Source organism: Carlito syrichta, unplaced genomic scaffold, assembly GCF_000164805.1.
Source record: "Carlito syrichta isolate Samal-C Ts95f unplaced genomic scaffold, Tarsius_syrichta-2.0.1 Scaffold317482, whole genome shotgun sequence".
NCBI lineage: Eukaryota > Metazoa > Chordata > Mammalia > Primates > Tarsiidae > Carlito > Carlito syrichta.
Window position 1 is genome coordinate 37,246 of NW_007261578.1, and position 11,820 is coordinate 49,065.

The 11,820-nt window shown below is 39.5% G+C and overlaps 1 protein-coding gene across 1 annotated transcript in view; it reads right to left on the minus strand.

The window, feature by feature from the left end:
- Positions 1-11,820, minus strand: part of NEK1 (NIMA related kinase 1) — a 159,493-nt gene that overhangs the window by 32,225 nt on the left and 115,448 nt on the right. Inside the window, exons 27-28 of the mRNA XM_008074769.1 lie at positions 7,146-7,325; positions 1,502-1,622 (exon numbers count right to left, since the gene is read on the minus strand). Of these exons, the coding sequence (XP_008072960.1) occupies positions 1,502-1,622; positions 7,146-7,325 (301 nt within the window). The remainder of the gene's footprint in view (positions 1-1,501; positions 1,623-7,145; positions 7,326-11,820) is intronic.

Here is an 11,820-nt window from a genome sequence, read left to right on the forward strand (position 1 = left end):
GAGCGGCCACTGCCCTCTAGTCTGGGCGACAGAGTGAGACTCCAACTCAAAAAAATAAAATAGTATTAGGAGACAAAATGTTCTTGGTAACCTTAGAATGAACAAGGTATTTCTGAATAATTAGCAAAATTCAGGTAAACAAGACAACAAAAAATAAAAATAAACTTCAGTATGGTAAGACAATAAAATAAAAACATAAATGACTGACAGAAAAAAAAAAGTTGTGATTCACATAACAACCAGGGTAAATATCTCTAATGTTTAAAAGAGTTCCTGCTAATTTATAAAAGATCAACAAATAAATCCTAAAAATGGGCCAAAGATATAAACAATTTATAGACAAGCAAGTTCAAATGAAACTGACACATTTGAAAAGCTGTGCTTACCTTTACCTGTAACAACTAAGAGCCCAAACTGAGATGCCATTTTTTACCTTATCAGATTGGCAAAAATAAAAAAATTTGATAATAAAACTTTGGCAAGGCTGTGGGGAAATTAGGGAGAGTCATACTTTTAAAATTTTTTTAGATAGAGCCTCACTCTGTCGTCCAGGCTAGAGTATAGTGGTGTGATCATAGCTCACTGCAGTCTTAAACTCCTTGGGCTCAAACGATCCTCCCACCTCTGCCTCCTGAGTATTTGGGACTATAGGTGTGTGCCATGATGCCTGGCTAGTTTTTAAAAAAAATTTTTTATAGAGACAAGGTCTCACTATGTTGCCCAGGCTTGGCCTCCTAAAGTGCTAGGATTACAGGTGTGAGCTACTGCACTCAGCCCCAGATTTTGTGCATTCTTTTCGAATTGGTACAAATCCCAGGGAGAACAATAACTGAATTACAAATGCAATTTGTAAAAATGCATTTGACCCAGCAATTACACTTACATGTATTACTGACATGTACCCACAAAAATTCACCTTATGTAAAATGTTATTCATTTTATGAATATTAAATGTTATGTAAAACGTTATTCATTGTTGCATTGTTTGTAATATCAATAAATGTCTATCAAATAGGAAACTTACTGAATTGTGGTATGTCCATAAAATGAAATACCAAATTCATAAAATAAGAAGAAAAGAAAAAGGAAGTACTTTTTGTCTTAATATAAAAAAAATTCCTGCATTTATTATTCACTAAAAAAAAACTGTGAACATTATACTAATCACTGTTAAAGGTGAAAAAACTGTGTACAGTGTGCTAATCACTGTTAAAAAGGGAGGAAGACTCTATGTTTACTTTTGCTTACGCATTATATTAAAAATACCTGAAAGAAGATGGGAGTGGGAAGTGACTGGATGGGACAGAGGCAAGCAAGACTTTTACAGTCTCTTCATGTACTTAATACTTTACTTCAGAACCGTGTGGATATCTATTAAAAATCAAATTACTCTTACAAGATATTGCAACATCTAGATATTACATTGCAATATTGGGTTATTACAGTACTATTTTTACAAACGGCTCTGGGATTTAAGGTGTCAGGGTGAGACATGACATACTTGGTATCCCTTGCGTTTGGCTCCACGTTGACCCACGTGTCGTGGAGGGGGCGTGGCAGGCTGTCGTCTTTGCTTGCTTCCCTTGGCTCCTGCAGAGCTTCTGTCTCCAAGTCGTCAGGCTCTGCCAAGCACACACATGACAAGAAACATGTCTCCAAGCGACATTTGTTGAGAGAAGACTGAATGAACTTTCTATACATTTATCACCACCTAGTTTCAGGCCAACACATTAATTATAACAGAAAAAATTAACTATTTCATTAGGAAGTCTTTAATCTGGGTTGCTGTATTAAGTCTCTAGTTCAGTCATTTCTGAAATGACAGACTCTTCCTTTTGCCTTTTTACTGTAATAGAATATTTAAAAGAAATATGGTACTAAAAAATATGGTACTCGGTATTTTTCACTATTATATAAAATTTTCATTAAAATTTCAGTAATAGTAAACTGGTTTAAAGAAAGCACAAAAACGAATTTAGTGAATAAAGATATCTGTGGTTAGAAATATGAAAGAATATACTGCGATATCAATGATTGATAAATAAAATGAAATTTCTTTTTTTATATCAATATTTTTTATTTTGATATTGTGGGGTACAGTTTAGGGTTAGGTATACAAATACGCTTCGTTCAGGCACCCTTGTTGGTAAGGGGTGTCTCCCTGTCCCCAGATAGATATTGACTACCGTTAATCCCACCTCCCTTCCCCTCTCCCCCACAGTTTCCCACCACTGTCAGTCTTTTTTTTTATAGTATTACAGTGGATGTTCAAGGTCTGCTATATGAGTGAGAACATGTGATACTCAGATCTTTGTTTCTGTGAGAGGTCACTCAGTATTATTGACTCTAGTTCCATCCAGGTTGCTGCGAAGTTCATGATTTTGTTCTTTTTTATGGCTGCGTAGTATTCCATCATGTATATGTACTACATTTTTTTAATCCAGTCCTCTTTTGATGGACAGCATGGTTGGTTCCAGGTTCTTGCTATTGTGAACAATGCTGTGATAAACATACGTGTACAGGTATCTTTTTGATAGAGTGATTTGAGTTCTTCAGGGTATACTCCCAGCAGGGGGATTGCAGGGTCATATGGGAGGTTGATATTTAGAGCTTTTAGAAATCGCCACACTGTTTTCCACAGAGGTTAAAATGAAATTTCAATCTTCAAAATCTATCTTTCAACACTCAAAAAAGAACAGAAAGAAGGAACTATTACCTGGACTTTCAAAATGATATTGAGAACAAAGTACACTAAATCTATTTTCTTGCCCCTCAAATAATGACTAATCAGGGAGCTAGCTCTGTTTCCTCATGTCTGGCTGGCTCATGTTTTCTGAAAGTGAACAGTGGTGAGAAGAAAGGTTCTTTCTTCATTTGTTAGCTTTTATTTTTCTATTCCAAAAAAGATCATTGGTACCATCTTGTTGAAGTCAACACCATCCTCTTTTCCCCCCAGAATCCAGGCATGGTTTTTTTTCCCTCTATTTTTAAAGTTTCCAGTTAGTTGTCTTATTTAGAAAGACAACTAATATTGTAACAATCTTTAAAGTTTTTATCTTTTTATTTAAATAATTATTTTGGTCATTCATATAAGGTAAGCACTTGAAGGGAAATCTTATTTTAATTTTTAATGAATAACTCTGTTCTCTAGTGCCTTGAGCCATGTCACTGTCAACTTATTTTTATTCTGTAAACTTGATTGTGACTGTATTGCTCACAAAGCCTCAAATATTTCCCATCTGGCTCTTTGCAAAAAAAGTCAATCAATCTTGAATACCACCATGCCTCCATTTATGCATAACAGCTGTTTTCTTTTCTTTTTTTTTTGAGTTGGAGTCTCACTCTGTCATCCAGACTGGAGTGCAGTGGCCGCTCCCGGCCACCACAGCCTCGACCTGATCCTTCCGCCTCAGCCTTCCAAGTAGCTGGAACTACAGGTGGGCGCTACCATGCCCAGCTGATTTTTTTTTTATTGTAGAGATGAGGTCTCACCAAGTTGCCCAGGCGGATCTTGAACCCGTGGGCTCAGGCAATTCACTCACCTCGGCTTCCCAAAGGCGTGGGATTACAGGCTGAGCCACATAGTCTGGCTGTTTCTTTTTTAAAGAAAAGACAAAAGATGCTGTCTTAGTTCAGGTTGCTGTAACAGAGTATTATAGACTGCGTGGCTTAAACAATGGAAATTTATTTCCCCAATTCTGGATGCTGAAGAATTCAGTATCAGGGTGCCAGCATGAGCAATTCTAGAGAAGGCCCTCTTCCTGGTCTGCACATGGCAGAGAGCAGAGAGCCAGCTCTCTGGCCTCTTCTTATAAGGGCACTAATTCCATTTATGAAGGCTCCAACCTCATGGCCCAGTTATCCCACAGAGACTCTACCTCCATATACCATCACAGCAGGGATTCCACATTATCAGATGGTTGTTTTGGGTGGACACAAACATTCACTCCACAACACATAATAGCAACTATGGCTCTAATGGCCAAGTTTATTTGACTGTGGCGGATTAGAGATGGTCACATGTGGCCAGATTCTGACATTCTTCTCACTGAGAGACAGCTGTTTCTCCTCCCCTTAGCTTTCGGCTGGCACTGGATGGCCTTGGCAATGGGGAATGAGGAAGTGATGCTCGGCCTGTTCCAGGCTCAGCCTTAAAGAGAACTGGCAGCTTCCCTGTGGCATCTGGAAGTCTGAGCCCCTGTGGAAGTTTATCCTGGGAAGGCCACAGGCAATGCCTGGAGGCTACAGTGCAGGAGAGGGACCCAGTGGAGCAGGCCAAGGCACCAGGCATGACAGCAATGCCGCCTCGCACCCTCCAGGGAAGCCCCACTGAGGAAACCAGCTGAGGCCACACAAGGCTGAACCTTCCGAGTTCTCCACTCACAAAACAGTGAGATAAAATAGTTACTTCAAGCTACTAAGTTTCAGAAGTAACTTGATAGAAGTAACAAGAGATAACTGAGGCAGCATTTCATATCCCAGAGAGCAGGCTTTGGGGCGAGCAGCAGGCAGACGCTGGGAGGCTTCCAGGGCCCAGAAGGTGGGAGAATGGCCAGTGGGAACAGCTGTGGGGGCTGGAGAAAGGGGGTTTCATGACATAGGGGCAGAAAATGTGGGACCTGCGGCAATGAGGAAGACAGAACACGCACTCTGTGGATTCTACAGTCTAGTTAAGGAGCTATCAAGGCAGAAAACCAAAAGGGCCAGTTAGCCTTTAGGAGTCTCGGGGAAAAAAATGTGGAGAGAGTAATTGAAGGAAAAACACTTAAGAGTAGGAGCAGAACTTAGAAGAGATACAAAGACAACAAAAGCCTCTGGAAGGAAGACAAAGAGTAAGTCAAGGGCAGTAAAATGTGGCCTGGATGCAAAGACAAAGTCAAGGGCAAGCCTGCAAGACCTACTATGGCACAGGAAGGTTTGAGGGTGTGCTTTGCAGACCCTCTTTGTTGGACAAAAGGATTTCTAAGAGCTCAAGAGCAATGCTTCCCAAGCACCCCTTTAGAACTCAAGGGAGGGAAGGTGTGTCTCAAAAAAGTAAGCCACTTTTGTGGAATGTAGGGAATATAAATAACATCCCTACAAAACACACGTGGCTACTTAGAAATTCTGCTTGGGAAGCCCTACCAGCTCAGACGGAAGGGGAAGGCCTTGTTCAGAAGAGAAGAGCCCTCGAGGGCTCCGGCCCATGGTGCCAAGGCAGTGGGCTGACAAGGCGGCTCCTGGCTGAGGCTTGCAATTCCCACGGACCAGCGCCTGCTGCATGCTTCCCATCTGCCTTGCTTTTGGAAAGGAGTCCTCTACAAGTCTGTTTTGCCACTGTATGTTGGGGTGTGGAAGGCGAGTAACGTCTTCTTTCACTCACGGGTCTGCAGGTTGAGTCACTGCACTAGAAGAACTGTGCATGAGAAAAGCCATCTACCCACAGGCCTGACAGTGACATCGTCGCCGGAGAGTCCACGCCAGCAACAAATGGGGTGAGGCTTTGAGAAGGGGTGAGTATAATTTGCACCGGGGAGGAACATAAGTCCTTTTTTTTCTTAGTTGGAGTCTTACTCTGCCGCCCAGACTGGAATGAGGTGGCACGCTCCCAGCCACCGCAGCCTCCACCTGCTGGGCTCAGGCAATCCTTCCACCTCTGCCTTCCAAGTAGCTGGAACTATAGGCACACACCACCACGCCTGGCTAATTTTTCTTTTTTGTTTATTGTAGAGGTGACGTCTCACCAAGTTGTCCAGACTGGTTTTGAATCCCTGGGCTCAGGAAATCCTCTTACCTCCACTTCCGAAATTGCTGGGATTACAGGTGTGAGCCACTGTGCCCGGCTTATAAGTACTTTTTGGTTATAGGGACAACTCTGGCAAATTAAGGATGGCTGAAAATTCTTTAACTCTCTTCCCACTGAGAGGTGGGCTCTGTTTCCCCTCCCTTTGAATGGAGGCTGGGCTGTGAGTTTTGATAATGGCATATGGCAGAAGTGAACTGTGCCAGTTCTGAGACTAGCTTTTCAGAGTACAAGCAGCGACCACCTTGCATCTGTGAACCCTGGGCCATCGTGTGAGAAGGCAGACTGTCCTGCTGAAAGGAATACACAGAATGGCCCTGCAGCCACATGAAGAGGGAGAGGACCCAGCTTAGTGGCACTTGCCCAAACCACAGAGAAGCCACTTAGGACCCTCCAGACCACCCCTGCCACCAGCTGAATACTAGCAAGGGATCTTCGAGACAAAGGTCCATGAAGCAGGAAAATCAGAAAGGCCAAGTCTGACTCGATTCCTGACACATAAAATCATGAGATACAATAAGACAGAGGATGTTTTAACACTAAGCTTCGAGCCAGGTGCGGTGGCTCAAGTCTATAGTCCCAGTATTTTGGGAGGCCAAGGTGACAGGATTGCCCACCCAGGGTTTCGAAACCAGCCTGGGCAACTCGGCGAGACCTCATCACTATAATAAAAAAAAAAAATTAGCCAGGTGTGGTGGCGCATATCTTAAGTTCCAGCTACTTGGGAGGTTGAGGCAGAAGGATCGCCTGAGCCCAGCAGGTCAAGGCTGCAGTGGCTGTGAGCATGCCATTGCACTCCAGCCCGGGCAACAGAGTGAGACGCCGCCTCAAAAACAGAACAAAGCAAAACAACCACCAAGTTTTGGGGTGATCTGCTAGGCAGTAATGAAAACCCAGATCAGCTACTAGAAGCATAAAAACGGTGACCCTGATTTGAGATGAGCCTCTCAAACATATATACAGACTTTGAAAACTTGGTTAGAAAGCCCTGTCTACAAAGAAGATTTTTTTAAAATTTTTTTATTTTTTAGGTAAAGATGAGCTTTTGCTATGTTGCTGAGCTGGTCTAGAATTTCTGGCCTCAAGTTAACCTCTTCCCTTGGCCTCCCAAAATGTTGGGATTACAAGTGTGAGCCACCACATCCCACTTTTATTTTTTATACTTACTTAATTTTTGAAAATTTTCTTTTCCTTTTTAGAGAATGGAGTGATGTGGCACCTGTAATCTCAAACTCCTGGTTTCAAGTGATTCTCCCAGTTTGGCCTCCCAAAGCACTGGATTACAAGCATAAGCCACCATACCTAGCTAAAATTTAAGTATTATTAAACCAAATACAGTTCATTTTGACCCATTAAAACATACCTTCCGAATTTCCTTCTGATTTCAATGACATCTGTGGTGATGATATTGCACTAGACTTTGGACTTTTTGTCTCAGTAGGAGAATCAACAGTAGCCGATGGGTTTATTTCAAGTGAAATACATTGTACTTTTTGTTCTCCAGTAACTAAGGGTTTGTATCTTTCCCCTTCAGGAGAAATCACTGCAAAAGCAAAAAATGAAAATGCATGCTAGCTTTCAAAATAACTTGCACTTTACTTGTAATGACATTTAGAGCAAAGTTCAAAATACTGCACTATTTTAGCTGGCTCGGTGGCTCAGCCTGTGATCCTGCGCTTTGGGAGGCTGAGGTGAGTGGATTGCCTGAGCCCGCAGGTTTGAGACCCGCCTGGGCAAGTTGGCGAGACCTCATCCCTACAGTAAATCAAAAAAATCAGCCGGGCGTGGTAGCGCATGCCTATAATTCCGGCTACTCAGAAGGCTGAAGCGAGAGGATAGCCGGAGCCCAGCAGGTCGAGGCTGCAGTGGCAGGGAGTGGCCACTGCACTCCAGTCTGGGCGACAGAGTGAGACTCCAACTCAAAAAAAAAAACAAAACACTGCACTATTTTAACAGGTAACGACTTGCTTAGCTGTTACATATTAGAAATTAATAAATGATTAAGGTACATGCTAGCCAAATTTCATTTAAACTGTACATAATGACTTCTAGGGTGGCTAACATGGTTTATCTTCTTTTTCCTTTTAACAAAATTAACATGTATATCAGAATGTCATTTCTTAAGTTAGTAACAGATTGTTTTTGTGTACACATAGTAACTGCCACACTTCTAATTGGCGCTAGGAGAAAAGAGACTCGCCTCAAAACAACTTGATGCAGTGATTTACCCTCTGGGTCATGCCCATTCATTCACTGAAGATTTTATTTTCTGGCTTACAATCTCTCCAGCACTAACTCCATCACAACTAGTGCAGAGGGTTTCTACATTTACAGCAATAATCCTTCCAAAACCTAGGCCTCTCAGTTTGCTGAACTTCCCCCTACACCTCAGTCTTTCCAATGGTGATACCCTTGATACCTGTTATTAACTGCAGCCCCTCAAGATTTCTAGTGTTTAGTATCCACCCTCTAGTCTCCAACATTCTCTTTTTCCACTTTCTCCCTCTAAAGCTCCAACTAAAACAAATTTTACCCTGGAAGTTCTACAAGGTACTGACCCTGCCACATTTTCTCTATCATCCCCAGAAAACTCATCTAAAGTCCATCACCATAACCATTATAATATACATCCTCATCTACTCACGTCACTGTACCCATGTGGCAAAACCTCAGTGCTGCAGACATTCCACTTCCTGCCTACCATACCTGCACACATGCAGCTAAATTGGTTGAAGACAGAGAGAGATCTCGCTCTTGGTCTCCACTTCAGTTCACTGTGCCTTATAGCCAAGTGGGCCTTTGTGTCACGCGGTCCTACGCCAACAGTGGGGCAGCAGGAACTGCCCTTGGCTCAGTTAACTTGCACAGGAAAAAATCTGCACACAGGTTATTTGTGACCTGTTTCACCCTTGCCTTCTTTCCAGTCACCAGAGAGCAGAGCCACAGTCCTGCTAATGTTCTGGACTTCCTTCCCTTTACTGAGCATGAACAAACTATTTGTCATAACAGACTGACTGTGATCTCTGGATCACACCTGTACTCCTAATTCAGTCCCACTGGTCTGCTGTAAAATCCTGTTGATTAAAGTTAGGAACCAGGAGTTCAGATAGCATATTATTATTAAACACTGCTTTAGTGGGTCCAGCAAATACTATAAGGTAACAATTATCCAAATACAGAAGAAAAATCTATTTCTTATCATTGACGATAAAAAACTGCACATCTGAAATACCTAATATGTCAAGAAATAAAACAATAGATTTAATAAAATAATAATTACTAGATTGCTAGATGTAGAATTTTATGTCTATATATAGAGAGAAATAGGGGAAGGAAAGGGAGGAGGTTAGGGTATCTATACCAGTAAAAATTCTCAAAAACTGGCAAAGCAACAATGAAATATATTTTTTTTAAACGGGCAAATATAAATAGGCAGTTTACAAAGAAGCAAATCAAAATGGTCAACTCATCAACAAGGGTACCTGCATAATGAACATTTGTATACTTTAACCCTGAATAAAGTAAAAAATTATTAAAAAATTAAGTAAAAAATGGCCAAATTGAAACAATGAAATTGACTCACAATCAGAAAATTAGAAATAAAACCAATGAAATACATAGTTTATACTTATAAGGCCTACCTAATATTTAAAATCAACCCTTGCAACTTACTGAATTAATATAATTCAGGACTCAATAAATTAAAAAATATTGAGTTCACATGAAGTAACTTCTTAGACCATAATGGAATAAAACTAGTAAGTCAATTGTAAGAGGAATTTTAGAAACTTTACAAGTAACAGAATTTAAACAACATGCTCCTAAACAACCATTGAGTTGATGGAGAAATTAAGAAGGAAATTTAAAAATGTCTTCAAAGAAATGGAAATGGAAACATAACATACCAAGACATATGGGATATAGCAAAAACAGCGCAGATCGGAAAGTTTATAGCACTAATCACCTACATTAAAAAAGTATAAAGACTTCAAATAAACAACCTAATGATTTACACCTCAAGGAACAAGAAAAGCAAAAATAAACCCCAAATTAGTAAAGAAAAGAAATAATAAAGATCAGAGCAGAACTAAATAAAATAGAGACCAAAAAACAAAACAAAAACAAATGATCAATGAAACAAAAGCTGGTGTTTTGAAAAGATAAACAAAATTTTAAAAGCACTGGTTATATTAAGAAAAAAAGAGGAGACCCAAGTAAACTAAAAAACAAAGAAGACAACATTACAACTGATAACACAGAGATACAAAGTATCATCAGTATCATGAACAACTGTACTTAACAAATTGGAAAACCTAAAGGTAATGGATAAATTCCTGGACATATACAACCTCCCATGATTTGACCAGAAAAAAATAGAAATCTGAAAAGACCAAAAATGAGTAATGAGATTGAATCAGTAATTAAAAGTCTCCCAACAAAAAAAGGCTCAGGGTTTGATGGCTCTTTTGATGTTTTCTACAAACTTATCAAGAAGAAAAACACCATATCTTTCAAAACTCTTCTCGAAAACTGAAGAGGAGGAAATTCTTCCTAATTCATTCTAAGAGGACATTACTTCAATACCAAAACCAGATAAAGAAATAACAACAAAAAACAATAGGCCAATATCCCTGAAGATAGATGCAAAAATCCTCAAGAAAATACTAGGAAACCAAATCCAACAACACATCTAAAAGAGAATACACCAAGATCAAAAGGGTTTTATCACAGGAATGTAAGGATGGTTTGACATCTGCAAATCAATAAAGGTGCTAATCACATCAATAGAATGAAGGACAAAACCAATATGATTATCTTAATAGATACAGAAAAAGCATTTGATAAAATTCAACATCCCTTCATGATAAAAACTCTCAACAAAGTAGGCATGCAAGGAACATATTTCTACACAATAAAGGTCATATATGAGAAACCCATGTTTAACATAATACTGAGTGGAGAAAAGCTGAAAGCCTTTCCTCTAAGGACAGGAACAAGACAAGGATGCCCACTCTTATTCAACACCTGACAGTCCTAAGCCAGAGCAATCAAGCAAGAGAAAAAATTAAAAGACATCCAGATTGGAAAAAAGGAAGTCAAATTTTCCCTCTTTGCAGACAACATGATCTTAGTATATAGAAAAAACTAAAGACTCCACCAAAAAATTATTAGAACTGATAAAATTCAGTAAGGTTGAAGGATACTAAATCAATAGACAAATATCAGCAGTGTTTCTATACAACAATAATGAACTAGCTGAAAAAGAAATCAAGAAAATAATTCATTTTACAATAATTACTAAAAAAAAAAAAAAAAAATGCATAGAAGTAAATTTGACCAAGTAGGTGAAAAACCTCTAGAAGGAAAAGTAAAAAAACACCAATGAAAGAAATAGAAGAGGACACAAATAAGTAGAAAGACATCATATGCTCATGGATCAAAAGAATCAATACTGTTAAAATGACTATACTACCCAAAGCAATGTACAGATTCAATGCAATCCCTATCAAAACATCAATGACTTTTTTTCACAGAAACAGATAAAACGAACCTAAAATCTGTATGGAATCACAAAAATCCCCACACAGCAAAAGCAATACTGTGCAAAAAGTTGAAGGCATCACACCATGTGACTTCAAAATATACTACAAAGACAAATGGAACAGAAGAATGAAGGTAGAAATAAATCCATGTATTTACGTCAACTGATATTTGAGAAAGCATCAAGAACATACATTGGAGTAAGGACACCCCATTCAATACATGGTGCTGGAAAAATTGGAGAGCAGAAGAATGAAACCATATACAAAAATCATCGTATATAAAAATCAACTCAAAATAACCACTCAAATACAAAACCCCAAACTATAAATCTAGCAGAATAATACAAAAAGAAATGTTTCAAGACTTTGATCAAGACAAAGATTTTATGGCTAAGACTTCAAAAGCACATGCAACATAGCAAGACCTCCATCTCTACAAAAAGAAAAAAAATTAGCTGGCATGGTGGCACATGCCTGTAGTCCAGCTACTTGGGA